At 46.2% G+C, this 21627-nt stretch overlaps 1 protein-coding gene and 1 long non-coding RNA gene across 2 annotated transcripts; one reads left to right on the top strand and one right to left on the bottom strand.

The window, feature by feature from the left end:
• Positions 1-1646: 1646 nt before the first annotated feature.
• Cyp2a3 (cytochrome P450, family 2, subfamily a, polypeptide 3) lies at positions 1647-9705 on the bottom strand. The gene is given in 9 exon segments (NM_012542.2): positions 1647-2023; positions 3207-3348; positions 3918-4105; positions 4556-4697; positions 6104-6280; positions 7807-7967; positions 8266-8415; positions 9097-9259; positions 9526-9705. Coding segments are annotated over 9 exon segments (1485 nt in total). The 3' UTR covers positions 1647-1841.
• On the top strand, positions 8241-19664 carry LOC103691073 (uncharacterized). Its single transcript, XR_015650181.1, has 5 exons — positions 8241-8573; positions 9102-9285; positions 14920-14962; positions 15112-15231; positions 18284-19664. It is a non-coding gene; the product is annotated as an uncharacterized LOC103691073 (long non-coding RNA).
• The last annotated feature ends 1963 nt before the right edge of the window (positions 19665-21627 follow it).

Below are 21627 nucleotides of genomic sequence, written 5' to 3'. Positions count from 1 at the left end.
CACTTTCAAAGGCTTTCTTGCCAGTTGCTAAAAATGAGCTAGTCTGTGTGTGTGTGTGTGTGTGTGTGTGTGTGTGTGTGTGTGTGTGCGTGTATTTTTGTATGTGCATGCAGGTGCATGTGTACATGGGTGTGTAGAGGCCACAGGTCAACAGTACATGTCTTCTTTAGTTTCTCTCCAGTTTTCCCCATTAATTAATTTATTTATTCATTTTCCATCCTGAACAATGCCCAACTCCTGTTCCCTCCTTACAAACCTCTCCCCCATCTCCCATCCCCTTCTCTTCTGAGAGGATGGGGCCCACCTGGGTATATTCCCTTCCTTGTGCATCAAGTCTCTGTAGGGCTAAGTGCACCCTCTCCCACGGAGGTGAGACAAGGCAGCCCAGTTAGGGGAATGGATTCCACTGACAGGCAATAGCTTTATGATAGCTCCTGCTCCAGTTGTTGGGGAACCCACATAAAGATTGAGATGTACATATGCTACGTATGTGCTGGGGGCCTCTGTCCAGGCCACGTGTGCACCTTGGTTGGTGGCTCAGTCTTTGAGAGCCCCAAGGGTCTAGTGAGCTAGCCCCCAGGTTAGTTGACTCTGTTGATCTTCCTGTCTCCACTTTGTTCTTTGAGACAGGGTCTCTAAATCCCGAGTTCACCATTTGACTGGACTGGGCTGCCCAGTGATCTTCAGGGACCAGGCAATTTTCACGCACCTCACAGCATCAGGGTGACAGGCTTGTGCCATTACGCTGGGCTTTTGAGGGGTGCTGAGGATCCAAACTCGGGTCCTCATTATTGCTTGGCAAGCACTTTTCTAATTGAGTCATTCTCCCTACTCTACCCCATCCCCTCCCCAGCCATCCTCACCCCTGTTCCCTCCTTCTTCTCTTCATTATCCCAGGAAGCTTATGCAGCTTGCAGGGTTGAAATTTACTACCAGGGAGGGCTTGCAATACAGTTCTCAAAGATGTCACCTTGATATCCTTATATCTGTCCCTTCCTCCTGGGTATGACTAATACTGACATCATAAAAGTAAGAAGCCTAGAAAGTGCTGGCTGCTGTGTCCACTGCTGTTGAGACTGCATCGCACAGGCATCTACTCACCAGATTTACACCAGTGTACCACAGCACATCTTTTCAACTGCTTTAACTGACTCTTATCTGTGAGCAAACACTTGGCCTTTGGAAGCCAACTCATGACAGAAAATATACTCGTGCATAACTTGAGGAAACCCTGCACCACACTTACGTGGGCATCCATAAATCAGCACACATTCATGTCATGGTGCAGGCCCTGAGTTTTCTCTGTAAGTAGATCAGAGTGTGGCCAGGCAAGTGGTAGAGCCTGGCAGGTTGCCCACCCAAAGATCTGCCCAGGATGATGTGGCAATAGACTTGAGCTTTCATGTTTTATCTGAGAGGTGGTGATATTTGAAAATCTGCCCAAGGCCAATGAACACAGATCTTTGTCCAAATATTAGTGAGCTCTTGGATTCTGTGAGACTTTGGTAAACTTAGACTAGGGAAACATAAGATCAAGAATGTGACCCTAATAAAATGAGCATGAACTCTCTTCCCCTTCCCATGCACTTCTGAGTATTAAGTGAGATTGTAAGACCCCTTAGCATAAACTTGACAAAGACTACTTATGCCATAAATAATATCTACTTTTATTATTTTATTATTCCTATTCACAGCATAGTAGATATTTCCCCCTTCTCTGGCTCTACCTTTGAAATATATATCTTCAGCAGGTCTACTCTTTTTCCTCTGTTTCTTCAGTACATCCGACCCTTTCTAAGTTTCAACCCCCATTCTTCCCTTTACTCTCACGCAATGCTGGCTCAACGGGACAAGAAACTCATAGTGTAGTTTGGTGGGATTGTGGCAAAGCCCACAAGTCTAGGAGACACATCGATGTCCTGGGGTGCCTGTGGGGATTTGAAGCAGAAGTTCTGCATGATGTTTGTGAGGAAGAGAAAGAGTTCCATCCTTGCCAGTCCTTCCCCGAAACAATACCGTTTTCCTAAAGAGACAAGACAGGGGAAGGTGAAGCCAGTTTTTGCCGATAGCAAATCCCTGGCTGCATTCTTCATGGGAGGAAGTGCTGAGACGTTTAAGGAACGCTCTAACTCCTGAGCCTCAGTTGTATTTGTACTTGTAGTGGGTTGATCCATACCAGGCTGTAACAATGAGAAATGTGGATTCCCTTCTGTTGCAGGATATTCGATCACACTGTGAACCCCGAGATTGTGTTATTTACTGAAAAAACCTGTTTCTAGGTGTGGAGTGGCTCAGCCTTAGCACACAACCTTTAATCCCTCTGGCTGGAATGCAAACCCTTGGTACACACTTTAAATTCCAAACAATGAAGATAAAGTTAGTTTGTAGAAGAAAGCACCCATGTTTGAAAATGACGTCTAATTGAGTGGCAGACAAAGAGAACAGCGAAAAGAGAGAAACATGGAGAAAGGGGGCAGTTTAACTGGGACAGTTATATAGAGGCAGGTTACTGAGAGAGCGAGCTAGGCCCAGGTGAAGACAGAACAAGCCAGAGAATGAGAAGGAGACAGAAGATCAGAACAGATTGCCAAAGTTAGCATGGAGCCAAGTAGAGCAGCTCAGGAGAGGCAAAGAGAGAGAAGCCAGACTGAATCTGTTAGAGGAGTTTGAGCCAAAACAGCTGAGTTGAACCAGCCATCCAGAGATCAGAGGGAACTAGGAAGGTGTGAGCTTATTTAGCAGCAAGTCTCAGAGGCTGAAAACATTCTAGGCTAGATAAGATTGTTCAGAGGCTAGAAGCTTCCAGGGTTAGGCCTAGGTTAGCAGAGGGAGGCAGTAAGCCTCGGAGACATTTACATCAGGAGATTAAAAAATACTTTTACACCTTTCCCTACAGCTATAGGGAATGGTATGGCTGCCATGTGGCCACATCCTTTTTAAGAACTGGTTGTGTGACCTGAGAAAGACCTCTGGCTTAGTTTGAGGTTCCATTCCCTTCACCTATCACTAAAGTTTGACCATCACGTCTCCAGGGTTCAGATACATGGTGCTTGGGAATTATGGGAGCTACAGCTAACTAGCCGAGAGTTAGATGCAAGAGAATATTCCAAAATAGAGAGAAATATTTGGCTGCATCAGACAGAAGCAATGGAGAAGCTTATCTGTTGGTGTGAGCAGTGGTCTGGCACTCGGCAGTGGGTTCTTACCAATGGAAAAGGGCACAAAGGCATCACTCTTCTTAAACTGTCCCTTGTCATCTAGGAAGTGCTTTGGGTTGAAGTCGTTGGGGTTGGAGAAGAACTTAGGGTCTTTCAGTACAGAGCCCAGCATAGGAAATACTTCAGTACCCTGGTGATGAAGAAGAGACTCCATGAGGTATGTTTGGATGAATGTCCTGCTGGCCCACAGGGGTTAAAAGGGTGAGCTAGGGTATCCAAGTGAAGGTAAAGATAGTGAGTTAGGGGACCTTTGAGGGAGGAGCTTTGCCGAATGTGAGGTTATCCTTAAGATATGGGGGATGTGGGACTCATGTTCTAGTAGCCAGGACAGATGAGTAATACGGGCTTTGTCTTCTGGGGCAAATTGTGCCTCTCAAGTCAAGATTTGGGGGTATTGAAAGTGTGTAGCCCCAAACAGGATATATAGCAGACATGAGACTCCTATCTCCAACACAGTCAAGATCTAGATAAATTAAGTTTATACTTCTTAAGAGGCATGGAGTTAAAATTCCTGAGTGGGAAAGTCTGGGGTGAAGACAAGATATAGGAGTCTCTAAGTAGGAGGGCAGTGGGATGTGGTGACAGAGAAAGCCTGTCACTAAGAAACCAAGAGAGGGGCCGGGTGGTTTCTAATGAGCAGGAGGTCCTGGAGGCCCATGAAGAGGTCTAGAGGTCACTCTAGGCTAGGTGAATCAGCACCTTGGGGAGGAGGAACTCTCGAAACTTGGTGTCCTTGGTGACCCTGCGAGCCAGGCCCATGGGGATCATGTCTGCAAATCTCTGGATCTCGTGGATCACAGCCTCCGTGTAGGGCATCTTCATTCGGTCCTCATACTTGGCCTGCCGGTTCCTGCCAATCACCCGGTCAATCTCCTCGTGGACCTTAGCTGAGAAGAACAGGGACCGGTTTAGGAATCCAAGAACGCCACAGTAGAGATGATAGTTCAGAAACTAAGACGGGATGGAGGCCATGGAACAGTGTATGGCATTGTAGATCATTTTCAATATGTGCAACTCCTGCATTGGTGAAGAAGTTTCCCGTGAGCTGGATGGATCATACCATAATTGTACGGGAGTTGCGAGGAGACCCGGGAGACGGGGAAGTAACTCCTCTGAAGTGCGGCGAGCAGCACACCAGTTGGTTAAGCAACTAGAGACTGGTGCCCACCAGCTGTGGCTCTGTCTAGGCAAAGCAGGGGGTAGCTAGCTGTTTGAGAGTCCGGTTTCTTGAGAAAGGTAGGGGACATTGTAGCAGATAAAAGATGCAAATTTAGAATCTATATCCAGGTTATGCTCCCCTCAACCCCTGCTTTCCTGTCCCTTGAAGCCTTCGTTACCCTCAATATCCGGGTGCTTCATGAGCAACAGAAAGCCGTAACGCAGGGTGGTGCTGACGGTCTCTGTGCCGGCAAAGAAGAGATTTAGGGTAGTCAGCACCAAGTTCTTCATGTAGAACTCAGTATTGGGGTTCTTCTTTTCCTGCAGGGAGGGAAATATTCACGTCAAATCCATTCCTTACACTCTTGGTACCCTTCTAGCTTTTTTTTCCCAACTTGAACTCACTTCTCTTTGGGCCAGACCTAAGGCTTAGAAGAGGAACCCTGGCTATGCTGAGTTCTCTCCGGGGCCCAGACATTTGGAAGTGACCTGGGACCATAAATGCTCTTCTGTCATTCGTGACTTAGTGCTTGTCTGATTGTTACTAACTTAGTCGTCAGTTATTTAATGGTCGAAATGTTTAGGAAAGGAAGGCTGAAGAGAGCCCGAGAAACAATGGTACTGACGTCATGTTGGAGGAAGTCAGGGAAAACTTGAGATGGTTTTTCAGAGGTAGATACAGAGCTTTTTTTTTTGTTCTTTTTTTCGGAGCTGGGGACCAAACCCAGGGCCTTGCGCTTCCTAGGCAAGTGCTCTACCACTGAGCTAAATCCCCATCCTGATACAGAGCTTTTTTAAAAATTATTTTGAGTGTATGAGTGTTTTGCCTGCATGTGTGTCAGAGCACTACATGCGTTCAGTAACCATGGAGGCCCAAAGAGGGCATTGGATCTACTGGGACTGTAATGACATGGTTGTGAGCTGCCATGCATGTGCTGGGATTGAACCCACTGGCACTCTGGAAGAGCAGCCAGTGCTCTTAACCACTGACCCATCTTTCCAACCCTCAGACAATGAATGCTAGGCAATAAATCCCATCTCTTCATTACGAACCTTAATATTTTCTAGGGGAATCTCATCCCTCAATCCTTTGCATTCAGACTACATGAAGTTCCATCTCAGCCGGATACCACATGTTGATAATCCAAGCCATCAGAAAGCAGCCTCAGGAGGACCACGGCAGGTTTGAGACTTGCCTGGTGTGCAGAGCAAGTTTCAGGCCAACTAGGGCTACAGCCTATCACAAAACACCCCTGCCTCTGTTCCATATAGGTGAGAGAAGGTCACAATAAAGCTAGGTCACCTGTGCCACAGACGTGAATGACAATGAGGACAGGCAACGTTAAGTGGTGTGTCAGCCTGAGACAGCTGTGATGCAGGACGAGTTGCCTATATTCTCAGAGCTGCAGCCTACTCATTTGTAAAATGGGAGTCATAACACAACCTCGTCCAAGGTGTGAATACTAAATAAGTGGATATCACTAAGCCTTTAAAATGGTTTAAAATGGTGCCTGGCATATGGCAGCACCACATCCTGGCTGTGATCTCAGTCTGTCCATCCTCCTGAGACTGAGAAGTGAAAGGAACAGTGGTGCTGAGTGGTAATATGTGAGGTTTATATTGAGAGGACTGATTTAAGTGGTCCACCATTACCCCCATTCCCCAAGCGTGATTTCATCCTGCTTGGCTTTGGACCTCCCGCCATGCTCCCTAACTTCTGGGTTTACCTCCAGCATTCGGATGAGGAAAGAGTCGATGAAGTCCCTTGGGGAATTGGGATCCAGCGTGCGCTGATTCTGTTCCACCTTCTTGGTTATGAAGTCCTCCAGCCCCTGCAGCTCCTTAAAGGCCTGTTGCTGGGGGCCTGGCAGGTGTTTCATCACAGAAGAGAACATCTCATAGAGCTGAGGGTGGAAAAAGGAGGAGAAACCAAGACTGCATAAAATCCAACAGGGGTGGTGGCTGTTTTCAGGCAAGGGACTTTTCTGTCACCTGTCCTGAGGTTCAGGTAACCTGGTAGGGCAAGGAGGCAATATAGTTTTCTTATAGTTTAAGTGAGAGGGCTATTGTCCAAGATTTTAAGTGAGGTGGATTTGGTCGCATATATAGGTTTGGAGTTCTTGCGCATGGCTGGCTTGAATGACATTCAGTTGTTGGGCTGAAGTTTCATCTGTAGATGCTTAGGTATTTGGGTGACATTAGCTAGAGGCAGCTGTTCAAATACTAGCAGGGTTTGGATGGTGAAGGTTCGCAGGTTTTCCAGTATTAAACCAACCAGTCCTGGGTAGTCACAGTAACTGAATTATGCACTCAAACTAGCTGTCCAAAGACAAGGTAATGAAAGAGAAAATGTGAGATATATATGTATATGTATATATGTATATGTGTATGTGTGTGTGTGTGTGTGTGTGTAAAATTTTTCAGCCATTAAAAACAATGGTATGGAAATTTTCAGGAAAGCAGACACAATGGGAGATCATATCAAATAAATTTAACCAGTATTAGAGAACCCGTGTATGTGTTCTTTCAATCTGTGGTATTAATTCAAATCACGTTGTACATACATATGCATATATATGTACATGTGTATCACTTAGAAGTAGAAATAAAACTGTCTCAGGGACAAACAGGACTAACAGAAGGAGGAGGAGGAAGAGGAGGAAGAGGAAGAGGAGGAGGAGGAAGAGGAGGAAGTGTGAGAACAGGGAAGGTGGGGGGTATGGGGCTGAAAAGGCTCAATACACAATGTATGCTTGTCCAAAATTGTCTTATTATTTCTATTTTAAGTAGTGCTGATATCCATATCTTCACCTGCTTTGTTATTCAAACAGCTTCACAGATGGTCGTGCTTAGGAGTGTGAATGAGCTGTGTTGAAAGACCCTTACTTGGATGTTTGGGGGACATCTGTGCAGAAATTTCGCTTGGAGCCTCAGACGTTTGCTTAGTTCCGTGGCTGAGTAAGGGGCACTCATCTACATACTCCAGTGGGCTAGCTCTGTGTTTTCTGCAGTGCCAGATGTTCAGGAACTGAAGAGGGGTGGTGTTTTCAGCGGACCCTTCCTATGGCAATCTTGTGTTAGAAATTAAAACAAATTGTGGTGGTAACATGTGCCCAGCTGAAGGAGCTGAGTGGCTGTGTGTGTGTGTGTGTGTGTGTGTGTGTGTGTGTACATGAGAGGGAGGGGGAGGGGAGGGAGAGGGGAGGGGGAAGGGGAGGGGGAAAGGGGAAGGGGGAAAGGGAGGGGGAAAGGGAGATAGACTGCCAGCTTTTGATTTCAGGGGCAGCTGTTGAGGATGTCTACATATTGACATTTATTTGTTCTTGCAAAACTGCAAGGGCTAGTGTGAAGGTGCCTGCTGGAAGCAGTTTGGGAGTGAGCTGGCAGTCAAGGTCAGGAGGTATGACAGGACAAGGTTGAAACAGGTTACCTGCCCCGTGGAGGTAGCTGTGAACTGGAAGCTTCCCAGCATCATTCGAAGCAGTGACAGGAACTCTTTGTCCTCATAGTCGAAGCGGTCCCCGAAGACTATTGAGCTAATGACATTGGAGACTGTCCGGCTCAGATAGAAGGTGGGGTCAATGAGGGCACCTGTGGATGGGGAAGAGGAGGAGAGGGAGGAGGAGGAGGGGGAGGAGGGGGAGGAAGGGGAGGAGGAGGAGGAAAGAAAGGGAGACATTGGAACTAGGCAAAAAGCATCGCCTGGGTGTTAGCATCAGATACTTTGAATCTGAGAACTCAAGAAGGGCACTGGCTGCAGCGCTGAACCAAAAACGCTGAGACCAGATCCCACAGTAGGGGACCAGCATACACTTCCCTAGCCTAGTTTCTATCCTGGGACATGGTGCTGCTTTCCCTTGGTAGGTCCGGAGAACGGTGCTCCGCTTACCGTTCGTCTTTCGAAATGACTCGATGAGAAAGCCCGCCTCCTCTTGGATACGCTCCTCGATGCCACGCTTGCCCACGCCGAAGTCCCGCAGCGTGGCGATGGAGAAGCGCCTTAGCTGTTTGGCTCGCTCCCCGCTGCTGAAGGCTACGCCTGGGAAGGTGAATGAGAAGCCAGGAGAAGTCAGGGGGCGTGGCTGGCCATTGACCACCCTTGCGCTGTTCCCCTTCAGGCGGTCAAGAAGGAAAAAGATGCACACAGATCCTTGGAAATGCAAATGCAAAACACAAGAAGGCACCACGAAAGTACAGGTAAAAGAGCAAGTTACTGGACAGTAAGAAGAGGGAGACAGAGGTGCAGAGACAGAGGTGAGAGACAGGAGACTGCAGAGAGCTGAGGGTGGATACAATTGTGAAAGAAGTGTAATTGAGCAAAAAAAGAGAGGGAAATAAAGAGAGAGACACAAAGAGAGTCTGGAAAGAGAAGAAATCGTTGCTGGTAGATAGAACCTAGGAACAAACGTTCTGTGATGTCTGACACTGGAAAGCAGAGGAGAGGAAGAGAAAAAGCAATCGCAGAAGCTGAAAATGATGGTGTGGGTTGCAGGGAAGCTTCGGATCCCCTTAGAGGCGGCAGGATTCCGACAGCAATTGCTAGGTGGAAAAGGAGGCATGGGTGGAGGTGGGGCAGTCAGGAAACACTGGCAGAGAGACCAGTCTGAGACAGGGATGTGGGGAGAAGATTGCTTGGAGGGGATAGACAGTCAGGGAGAAATCTGGGGAAACTGATGCCCTCAAATGTCCTCTGCCACATTCCCCTGGGTCTTCCCCTCACCATAGCCTTTGAAAAGCCAGTCGAAGGTGGCCTGCTCTCCCCGACCACTGAATTCCTCAGCTTGGTCCACCAGAGCCTCCTTGACTGCCTCCTGTCCGCACAGCACCACAACTCGGCGAGGTCCCAGGTGGATGGTGAATACAGGACCGTAACGTTGGCTGATCTGATGGAGGAGAATGATCAGAGAAGGTAAGAGGGGATGGTTCATTCTTTGATATCCGGTCTGGGATTCATCTCTCTAGAGTTCTAATAGTTATCAGACTGGGTGTCCCAAGATGTGATACCACTGGCCTAGAAAGTGCTGATTTCTTCACAATTCCCCTGGCCTAAAATTACACTCCCATCTGGTCAATACCTACCACAAAACCTCAATCAAAATTGGGCATCCCTCCACGCCCCCATTCGACCCATCTCCATGCCCAGTGGCACCTTCATGAGAGAGCTGTACATTTTCTCTGTGTTCAGCTGGAGGTAGTTCCCGATGAAGGGCAATGGGGTGGGTCCAGGAGGCAGCTTCCCTGAGAGCTTCCTCTGCTTCCAGACAGACATCAAGACCAGGACACTGAGGAAGGCCACTGAGGCCACCAGAAGGAGTCCTGAGGCCAGCATGGTGGCGATGGGATGACAGACACAGTGATGGCTGAATTAGCTTGTTTTTATACATTCTGAGATAGAAGGCTGGCCTTTGGTCTTGATTATGCAACTGTCTAATTTTACCTCCAGACTACCCCCGTCATGCACCTAGTTTGGGACATAGCCAACACTCAAGGAGGAGGAGGGCTCCATGACAGATTAACAGGGAGTAGACTGAGTTTGTGGTGTCTAAGGAGGAAGTGCTCCAAAACTATGCATTACAGAGGACAGTAGAGAGAAGCCAGAACTGGATCCTTCATGACATGTATACTAGAGACCCTTCCTTTGAGAAAGGGCACAAGTGATAGCCATATTAGGGTCTTAGGAGAGAAGAACCCTATAATTCATTTGTTCGAAATAGGATGAATGGCTATGAAGTTGAAAGATCACTTTTCTTTCTTGTTTGAGACAAGTTTTCACTATGTAGTTCTGGGTAGTCCGGAGGTCTGTACATAGACTACAGAGATCCACCTGTCTGCTCTGAGTGCTGGGATTACAGACCTACACTTCCACAGCCAACCCTGGGAGACTTTCAATGAAGTGGGTCCTGAATGTAAGGAACCGAGAATTGGCGACTCCAGGGCTATGGGTTATGGATCTTGAGTCAAGAAAGGCTGTGGATGGGGAGTGCCTGGAAGGACACAAACTGCAGGAGGATCTTGGAGTCAACACCTGTGCCCCGGCGTGGATGCACTTTGGTTATGGCTTCATGCTGTCTCTTAATGCTCAGAACCCAGAGAAGTCTCTGAGTCTAGGATGGATTGCTGGAACATAAGATCTGAGAAAGGTAGGGAAGACCAGAGTCATATTTCACTGGAATTTGGCACAGTACTAGAGCCAATATCTGGGGGTCTGTCTAGGTCTTGAGAAATGATAATCACAACTCCAATATGGTAGCAAAGTTCTAATTTACGAAAGCCCCACTGGATTCCTATCGAGATTTGTAGAGGAGGCCATCAGAGTCACTGGCTCAATGATGCTGTAATTTACACATGTTTTCTATGGGTGCACGTGAACAAAACATAGGGGTGGCATGGGGGGCACATACATGGAAAGCCCGAAAGTCAGAGGCATTAACATCTACTCTTGCTCATACTTTTAGCTTTCCCTGTCTAGACATCTTTCCCACCAGTGAGAAGAGAGCATTGGGGAAATAAAGGTCATATTTGGTGGGGGGTGGGTAAGTGTGCTGATGCCTGGATGTTATCAGTGGGCTGAGGTGGAGAGATTTAGATGAGCGTCCAGCATGGGGAACAGAAGAGGACCCTGGGATGCTGAGGGTGGCTATGGAGAAGGGAAAATGACCCTACTGTTCTCTCACATTGTAAGTCTTCTTTAATAATCTGGACAGTTTTGATGAACCCGTAGCCCAGGAAGATGATGTGTATCCCATCTGTGGAATCTTAGTCATTGTGCAGTTGGTGCATCACCAACCTCATTGAGATGACCGGGTCATAAAGGAGCAGGGATTTGATTCTCTTTCCTCCTCATTATCCAGCTCAGCTCACCCTGGGAGACACCTGGGAATTAAGCTTAGCTGCAGGATGGGCTCCCAGGAGGGAGGAGGATGGGGTTGGCATTGAGATAGCCCCCAGGCAAGCACTAAGGTGAAAAAGGAGTTAGCACGGAGCTTGACACCAAAAGGATATTGGTAGATATTCTTACCCTGAGAGAGACCTTGAGAGGGGAGGCAGGTGGTCACTGGAATTGTTTGAGTGAAGGCATAAGTGTGGCACCATGCTGGGTATGGATTTGGTTCCAGCAGGCTCTGATATAAACACTAGGTGCTTGCTGACCCTGGCTTCCTTGAGACCCTGGGAGGGACCTTGGGTGGATGCTGGCAGGCTTTGATGGATGGGTCCCTCCCATGATGGTATCCCAGCATTAGACCATTGGGTGAGGTTGGAGCTCATGAGTGGCAATTAGCTCATCTCATTTTAGGCTGTTGGACTCTGAGACCGGTTGGGGAGGAAACGAAGGGCCGAGAAGAAAGCAGAGAGAAAGGTTGTTTGTTGATTTTGGAGGAGGAAGGGGCGGGGGGGAATGGGATTAGCCTAGGCTTGGCAGGCATCAATCTCTCCTGCACCTGCACTATACCCAGCACGGACCTCTCCTCTCCCCTTGTTTCCACTTGAATAGAAGGAAGGGGTAATTTAGAGAATCTGTTTCTCAGTGGAGGAGGCACCCAGAAGGACCCTGAGTGGTCAGGCATGTTCTCATGTTCGGCACGGGGGCCAGAATGGGAACAGAGCTTGGAGAGATCAAGTGTATTTGTCCTTATTGATTTTTTTTTCCGGGCACATGAATGACAGAGCAGGAACAGGAGTTATGCAGGAGAGACACAGGGGCGTGAATGAAGGATCGGTGACAGCGGTCACATGCCAGAGACATGTGGGAACAGCAGCAAGCATCTCAGACAGGTTTCCAGAGTGAATAAGCAGCAACCTTGGGAAGTCTCCCTCTGATGGTTCCAGTCTCCCTTTCTGGTTCCGTGATTGAGAGCAATGGCACAGCATAGAATGGAACCCTAACCTGGGCAGATACCAACTCCTGGGCAATCCAATCAGTGTCCCTGAGATCTTGTCTGTTGTGTGTCCTTGAAGAGCTGACTTCAATAACAAACTGAACTTTATAGGTGAATCTTCTTCTTGGTAGTAATGGTTGAGTTAATGCTAAAGTCAATAAATAGCTATTTTATTCATCTGTTATTATCACATCTTATTACTTGACAAGAAAAAAGGATATGGATTGATGTTCCTCTGAACTTCAATCTGCCTTTGGGAGCCTCTTGTTTTTATTGTAGCGAGAGGGTCCACACTTGGTCAGACCAATGATACTCCCAGAACCACTAAGGAGACAATTTCCTGGTCAGTTTGAGATTGATATTTCTATGTCCTGTAGCCAAAGCTCCTGGTGTCTTTGGTAACATTCAGTTACGGTGGGCAAGCAAGGCCTGTCTCATTTTGAAATGCCTCCAGGACAACCCTAAAGAAGCTGGTGGTGTGTGAGAAGCCTCCCACCCCAGTGCTTCTTCATCAAAGCCAAGCATCAGTGCCCTCTTCCACCATACTCAAGGATCTGTGAGTAGGAAGTTTATCCTGGAGGCTTGGTGCCCTGTTGGGCAATTTCTGATCAGCGTTAGATGTTCAGATTGCTCTGGATGGAGCTGAAGCCTGCACAGGACTTTGCCTTGTTGTCTATCATCTCTCACTGTAGACTATCGACTCATGTTTGCTTTCTCCTCCTTAGCGAGCCACTGTTGTCCCCAAGTCCTCCATGCTTGTGAACATGTTCACGCTGCTATCGTTTTGATTAGTAGGTTATGATGGGAGCCTCTGCCTCGCTTAGCTCTGCTTGTACCTTCTTCTGGGTGTATCATTTCGGGTGCACAAGTGGGGTCTCTGTTGGAATTCATGCCGCAACTTGTCTGTATTATTTACTTTTCTTTAACCTTGCCAAAACACCACCATGATGAAGGCAGCGTATGGAAGTGTTTACCTGGTCTTACTGTTCCTGTGGAATGAGAGTTCGTTGTAATGGAGCAGTGTGGCACAAGCGGCAGGCCTGGGGGCATTAGCAGGAGGCTGAGAGCTCACCTCCTGAACCCCTGAACACAAAGCAGAGAGAACAAACTGGAAGTGGGGTGTGGCCTTTGAGTTTCAAATCCAAGCCTCAGTGACATACTACCTCCAGCAAGGCCGTACAGCATAAACCTCTGCAAATGGTGTTTGCCACCAAGAGAAGGCTAAATGCTCAACTGCCTGAGCCTATGGAAGACATTTCTCATTCAAACCAGTACAGTGCCCCAGCGTATTGATTAGTTTGTATTTATACCAGATTAGTTGGATTTGACTGAGAGCATAAGACAGTGAATATGGAGTTAGTCTTCATCATCACATCTCTCTCTCTCTCTGTCTCTCTCTCTTTGTCTCTGTCTCTGTCTCTGTCTGTCTCTCTCTGTCTCTTTCTCTTTTTCTCTTTCTTTCTCTCTCTCTCTTTCTCTCTCTCTGTCTCTGTCTCGGTCTCTCTCTGTGTCTCTTCTCTCTCTCTCTGTGTGTGTGTGTGTGTGTGTGTGTGTGTGTGTGTGTGCATGCATATGTCTATGCCATCAGATTCTACATGTAAACTTGAGTACACACATGCTTTAGAATATGCTCCACTGTGGCACGTCTACCATGGGTACGCTGTGTGCAGTGTGATGTTTCCCTCCATATTTACGTTTGTATGAATGAATGCATGTTCAATAGGTGACTGCTTATAACTAGGGGGATGTTTTTGTGTCTATTATGACTTGTGGTTACAGGCTCATGAGGCTATATCGTGTAAAGGTGAACATTTGGTACTGGTATGTGCTTGTCTGTGTTTAGATTTAAATACAGCTGTGGATCAGTTTCATTTCTGTTCTTCAATAAACAAGTAATGCTCTGCTGCTCTTCCAGAGGACCCAGGTTCGATTCCCAGCACCCAAAGGTAGCTCACAACAGTCTGTAACTCCAGTTCCAGGGGATCTGATACCCCCATGCAGACATACATGTAGGCAGAACGCCAACACATATGAGATAAAAATAAATAAATCATAAAAAAAAGATACTGGAGGCTGAGGAGCTTGGGGGCCTGTGGCGTGTCTGCTGCAGGCAGGCAGATGAAAATGGAAGGCTCCAGGAGGGTGGGGATGGAGGCTGACTGGAGGAAGGCACAGAAAGAACAACTAATTGTTACTTGGTTACATGCTAGCTCTGTGGGTGATATATTGGGGTGTCCTTTACTGATTTGAGGAAGCTGATCTGGATCATATTCGAGGTGGGAGCTAGCTTTGGGCATCCTGACAAACTAGGTCAAGGCACTGGGGGGATCTCTGAGAGCAAACCCAGAAAAAACAAACAAACAAACAAACAGCCCCAAGTCTTCAATCGTCCTGTTATTTTCTTTCTTATTACTTGTAACAATTTACCACCTAGGACTGAGGAGTGGGAAGGCTTTCCCCGAAGAGCTCTGTGTGAAATGACTCTTGTAGAATGTGCTCCCCAGGGGAAGGGAGAGAGTATGTTCAGGTAGACATATACATGCCAGGTCTCAGACAAGTAAGATGAATGGAAGAGAAGGAACACTGACAGCTACTCCCCTCCCCCACTCACTTAACCTCATCTGTTAACTTCCTGTCTTCTCTTCCCATGACCCTAAATTTCCCAGGACAACAGTGGCTCCCTCCAGATGTACCTGAAACCTATACAAAGTGAGTCTTTCCTTTGTATATTATAATTAGTGTGTGTGTGTGTGTGTGTGTGTGTGTGTGTGTGTGTGTGTGTGTGTGTGTGTGTGTGTGTGTGTATGGAAGATGGCAGTGAATGTATTTTTCATTTGCTCTCCATTTTATTTTTTTAGGACATGGGCTCTCGCTGAACCCAGAGCTCACCGATTTGGCTAGCCTGTGTGGCTAATGAGGCTCAGGGATCCTCCTGAATCCATGCCTCTCCACCCCAGCATGGCGAGGTGAATAGGAAGGTAGGGATTACAAGTGTGTGTGACACCGTGCCTGGTTTTTGATGTAGGCGCAGGGACCCCCATGCTTGTACTCCATACACTTTACCTACTGGGTTGGTTCCTCAGCGTCTCTCCTTCTGTTTTAAATCAAGATGAAATAACACATGAATCGAACATCTATAGAGAAGCGCAGTGGCGTTTCATGCATTCATGGTGTTCTACAACAAACACCACTGTCCAAAGTCAATACATTTCCAATGGAAATCTTAAGTAACCTAAGGCAGAGGCAACTTACTTTGGGGTCTACACTAATGGGCGTTTTGTCTGGAACTGGCCTCTGTGTCTTTAAGTCCCATGCCTGTGGTAACGGTGTCTGTCTGCTGTCTGAGGTTTGATTTTGTTGTTCTTTGTTTTCATTTTTTTTTTTTACGAAGCATCAGAAAATTGTCCCCAAACACCTATGATTCTTAAACTCATACCCCATTGCCATAAAACCCAAACAAAACCCTCCAGAATCCGACAAAAACAAGCCCAAGATAGCTGGGCAGGAGAGATATTTGACCTTTATCAACCTTTATGTTCTTTGGTTCATTAGCCAATCACGAGCTGATCAACACGGGTACACCGCCGCCCCGCCCCCCCAGTAGCCAGGTGGTGAGTGAGCCTGGAGAACAAAAGGTTGCAGTCAGGGAAGGAAAAGGTTTGCATCTTAGATTTCACGGTTGTGACAAGGATTAGAGAAGAGTTTGGGGAGTGTTGGCTGAAACAGTGTGAAAGGGAGAAACAGAAGAGGGATAAAAAGTCAAGCTTCTTCTGCCTGGTTGTTTACTCTGGACCGCAGGAGTGCTCCACCAGGATAACAACAGGGCCTTAGTGTGTTCCCCACCAGGAAAACAGCAGGGCCCTGGAGTGCTCCCCAGCGGGAAAAGCAGAGACAGGTTTGATGGATGCGCAGGACGGAAACAGCCTGGAAGAAGGACGGATTTTTATTTATTTTCTTTACACCCCCAGTGATGTTCAAAAGTATAACCTACTCACACGCACGCCCATGCATGGCAGATGGCAAACTGTTAGCAAGAAGACCATCGGTGCATAGAGATGCGTCTTATTTCATGCAGTTGTTTCTGGCATTTTCTCAGCTTCCTGTAAGGAACCCGTAGCATACTGGGGAAGACACGGGGATTATTATTTTAAAAAGACCTTATTGTTGTCAAAGGAAACCAAGTCCAAAGTGTGTATATTTCTCCTTCACTGTCAAAAGGAAGGAGGCTGTGTCCCTAGTTGGTTCTGTGAGTTCAGAATGCTGCTCACCTATCCCGTTCCTCCTCCTTTGTTTTCTTCTTCTTCTTCTTCTTCTTCTTCTTCTTCTTCTTCTTCTTCTTCTTCTTCTTCTTCTTCTTCTTCTTCTTCTTCTTCTTCTTCTTCTTCTTCTTCTCCTTCTCCTTCTCCTCCTCCTCCTCCTCCTCCTCCTCCTCCTCCTCCTCCTCCTCCTCTTCCTCCTCCTCCTCCTCCTCCTTCTTCTTTGAGCTGGCTGTTAAACTTTAGCACCTTTTATCTGAGGACTGCCTAAGTGGTTTTACATATATGATTCTCCACCAGCTGGAGGTGACGCCCCACCTGCTTTGGCAGTCTTCCTCTCTGCTTTAATTTTTACGGTCCCTTCAGCTCTCAGGTTTTCCCCTACCCCCACTTTTTCTCTTACTTTTCAGATTATAATATAATTACATCATTTCCTCCCACTCCCTTTCCTCCATCCAAGCACACCCAAACATCACGGTGCTCTCTTTCAAATTCACATCCTCTTTTTTCATTAATTATTATATATATGTATATATAATATACACACATATTATATATATTCATATAGCACTACTGAGGCTGCTTGTCTTTGTCACTGTAGTCAGCACCTTCCCTGGGAGCTGAGATCTTCTATGGCACACCCACTCCTTGACATAGGACTGGGAAGCACCCAAGACGCCAAGACTTTTGATGTCGTGTGTGTGTGTGTGTGTGTGTGTGTGTGTGTGTTTAGTGCTCTATCTGCATGTACACCTGCATGCCAGAAGACAGCATCAGATCACATTGTAAGTGGCTGTGAGCCACCATGGGAATTGAACTCAGGACCTCTGGAAGAACAGTGCTCTTAACTGCTGAGCCATCGCTCCAGCCCCGTGCCTTATGTTTTTAAAATGACATTTGACACATTTTCTAGTGTTAAGACGCAAAATCGATATAATTATCATATATCAAAACAGTTGCATTGTAGCACTTTCATATACACTTTGTATTGGCTGTGCCTCTGTTGTTACTCCCCCACCGCTATGCCCCACCCACTCCCATGGTCCTCTTCTTCAATGTCACATGCATTCTACTATCTCCTCCCACTTAAGACCTTTTTTAAATCGACAAATAACAACTGGATATATTTAAGGCATACAACACCATGTTTTGATATGTTATATATTGTAGAATGGCTCAATCAGGGTAATTAGAATAATGCATATGTATTGTATTACATAGGATTTTGTGTGAGAACACTCAGAATCTCTCAGGAGTAGTCTAGAACACGATACCTTATTATTAACTACTGCCTTCATGCTGTACAATAGAACTGTTTATTTCTCCTGCCTAACTGATATTCCCATCTGTTGAACGACACCGCTCCTGTCCCAGCCTCTGTCATCCTGTTTTTTTTTTTCCCCCCTGTGGGGTCAGATTTCTAAGTCTGTCCATGTATGTGAGATTATGTGATGTTTGTCTTTTGAACATAATTTTTTTTATGAGGATGAAGATGTTGCAAATACTCTAAGGGAATTTCCATATCAGGCAGTGGTTGAGTGCATTCTGGTTGAATCAAGCGAACAATAACTACACACTATGAAAAAGGACTTTAAAATCTTCACCAGTTGACTGAATTTTCTAGTAACAGAAAAAGCAGATAGTGAAAGAGTTGGGTGAAGGAACTTCCTCACTTTTGCTTTTGGTTGGTTTTGTTCTAAGGGCAGGCCATGAGTGGCACCTTTTGGGATGGCAGAAACCCAGATAGAAACTTTGTTTTTTCTTAAATTTCTAGATCCAGGCAACTGAAGACATTGTGGTTGACTACAGCACTGGTTGATAGTGGGGGTTGAAACTCTATAAAGAAAGAGTCAGAGAAAATGAGACATGACCACATCCTATGCATAAATTTGGACCAAATTTCTAACTGATTGTTAAGGTACTAATGAACTGGAAAACTTACAGCTAGGACTAAAAGCACCGAGGCTAAATTTCAGTGCTAGGGGTTTTGCTTTAGCTATGTTAACTGCTTTCTAAAGAAAAAATGGTGAATCAATGCCGCGCCTGTAGCAGAGATAACCGAGCTCCGGGGCAGACATGACGCCTGAGTGGGAGCCGGTTCGAGGGTTCGCACCACACGTGGTTAAGCCCCCTGCTTGCATGCGGCGGACTCCAAGAAGATGTGCACCTGGACTTGCCCCCTGTTGTAAACTTGTCTCTGGGCTGATGGGCATCTGGGTCATGGGAAAGATCGTTGTCAGCATTTATTTCTTTATTTTTTCTTTGTTTGATTTTGAATATGATCTTGGCAAGACGGAGACTTCCTTTAATAATAGGACAGAAGGTCGTGATCTATTTTTGATCACTAATACCACAAGCTTTCCTGTTTCCTCTTTACAGCAGACAGAGCCTCTGATGACAGGGACTCCAAGGTTGCAGATTATGTCTTCTCTTATAGATAAGGAAATATAAGATTTAGCAAAGAATTATACATATAAGGATAGTGATGCTTCTTCTATTAGGTGTTGGTAGAACTGTTGAGAAATGATTCCTTGAGCTTTGGGTCGGCTATGAATATTTTACAGAGTATAGAAACAGGTGGTGGCAACCAGGTACTTACAGGGGACCATATGTGCATCGACCAACGGATGCTCCATTACCATATACTGGAGAATATGATTTGAATTTTGATAGGTGGGTTACTAAGGATGGATATAGGGTCAGGTATTTGTCACTGCCTTGGTCAGAAAGGTTGGCAAGAGCCCGTCCTCCTTGGTGTGTGATCTCAGAAGAAGAGAAATGGGAGGTAAGGTCACAGATCATCAGATACTTTAGACAGGGATCAGGCATGCAATATTATTGCCCCAAGCCTTGGATGTACATCTACAGGACTAACAAAGATGGGATCAAAGGGTTAACTAGAGCGATAGAACTAGATGCACAGACCTGATGGCGTAAGATATGCCAGACTTGCGGTCCCCTGAAACTTCCTCCTTGATGTGACAAACGGAAAACTAGACTAGGCTGGCTGACTGTGGCTCGTCTGAAAAAAAAGCAAGCTATACCTTTTTGCAGAAAAATCAAATGTTCTTGGCCATGGTCCAAGATTGTTATACAATGAAAATTGTGTATAAATGTCTGATGCTCTCTCAGTAAAGTTACAACAGCTGACCACACTCTCTCTGTGTCTGTGTCTCTGTTCGCCATCCCGTCTCCGCTCCACGCGTGTCCTCAACAGGGGTCCCCCCGCAGATCCTTGGAACCTCCAAGATTGCCGACCGCGACAAATCAATATTCTTCAATAGAACATAACAGAACTCTAGAGCTTTTACAAGTTGAAAATCCAAGCTTAGGAAATGTATGAAGATATGAAGAAATAGGACCCATCCTCAAAAGAAGTGACAACTGGTGGAGACCAGCTCCACGATGCCTTTGATAATGGGGTTTAGCTGTTAGAGCTTCAAACTTATTACTTAAGCAGACAGTCCTAGGGGTTACCCTGTTATAATTCATGTAACACGTATAATGATTTGCCAGAGTAGTTAAGTGATATTAAAGGTGATAGACACACAGTGCCTTTTAGTTTTATTTTATGGGTTTGAGTGTTTGGTCTGCATGTAGGACTGTGTACCGTGTGCATGACTGACCCCTTTGAGGCTAGAACAGGGGATCAGATCCCTGGAATTGGAGTTGCAGATGGTTATGGGCCACTACATATATGATGGGAATGGAATCTGGATCCCCTGGAAAAGCAACCAGCGCTCTTAACCACTAATCTGACTCTCTGGTCCTCGGTTTAATTTTGACATCTTTATGAGGGGTGAAATTATCTCTAGTTTATAAATGAAGAAACTGAGCTCATCAACTTGGAAAACTACACAGTCAAGGTTAGAGTCTGGGTCTCTCTGTTTGCAACACTAGGTCCCTCCACCACTTCATTTGGATTGAGATGGAAATACTAAAGGAGCAAGAACAGGCTCAAGTAAAATCGATTCCCACAGTGCTCAGTTTGAAAAGATAAATCTACTTCATTTTAACCATTAAATAAGGACAGATGGTGTTGGATTTTCTCTGGGAGTTTGGCTCTGCTTCTGGCATCACTGATATCATTGGTTTTCCACCGAATTCGAGATTTCAATAGTTCCTAAACTGTAGTGTCAATGAGTCAGTCCTGGGCCGTAGTTTCGACTCTGAGCCAGTCTTGTTCAAAGGCAAGTTAGAGAGCAGGGCCTTAAGTCCTGGGAAAAAGCACAACACGCAACTGGCACTCCCTGTAATTCAGGGATTAGTTAGGAATTTTGTCTCTACCTGTTTTTACACCTTTCTCTGCTAAGTTCAAGAAGGTGAAGAGAAGGATGTGGAAGAGAGAGAGAGAGAGGGAGGGGGAGAGAGAGAGGGCGTCAAGGTGCAGAGAGAACGTCTATGTTTTAAGAAGTTGTTTAAGTAATCTGGTGGCTGGGATAATTGTCTAGTGAGTAAGAACATTTGCCCTGTCAGCATGCTGACCTTTACATTTGAATCCCTATCAATCACATCAAAGCTAGGCATGGCTGCATGTGTACTGGATGGTAGAGACAAGATGATCCCAAGAGTTTCCTTCTTGGCCAGCAAGTCTGGCTGAAATGGTAATCTTCCAGTCCAGGGAAAAAGTCCTGTGTCAAAGCAGTAAGGTGGAGAGCAATAGAAAAGACACCCTATATCCTATTCCAGCCTCTGCATACCCACACGTTGGCATGCATTCATAGAGGGAAGAAAGAATATGACTGAATGACTGACTGACTGACTAATAAATGAATCTGAATTTAACTGAGGCTGTAGCTCATTAGTAGAGTACTCACTTGTGATGCATGAGGCTCTGGGTTTAATTCCCAGTAAACATACAGACACATAGACACAGACAGAGACAGAGAGACAGAAAGACAGACAGAGAGACAGACAGACAGACAGAGAGACAGACAGACAGAGAGACAGACAGACAGACAGACACACACACACAGAGTTTTAAGACTCATGAGGAACCCGGGTGTCATGGTGCGTGCTTGTAATCCCAGCATTCTGGAGGTAGAGAGAGGAAGAACAACATAGAGAGTTTGAAGCTGGCCTGGATTACATGTGAACCTGTTTCAGTGTTCCACCCTT

This window comes from Rattus norvegicus, chromosome 1 (genome assembly GCF_021556685.1).
Source record: "Rattus norvegicus strain SHRSP/BbbUtx chromosome 1, alternate assembly SHRSP_T2T, whole genome shotgun sequence".
Classification (NCBI taxonomy): Eukaryota; Metazoa; Chordata; class Mammalia; order Rodentia; family Muridae; genus Rattus; species Rattus norvegicus.
The sequence above is the reverse complement of the archived record's forward strand: the minus strand, read 5'-3'. Positions and strand labels throughout refer to the sequence as shown.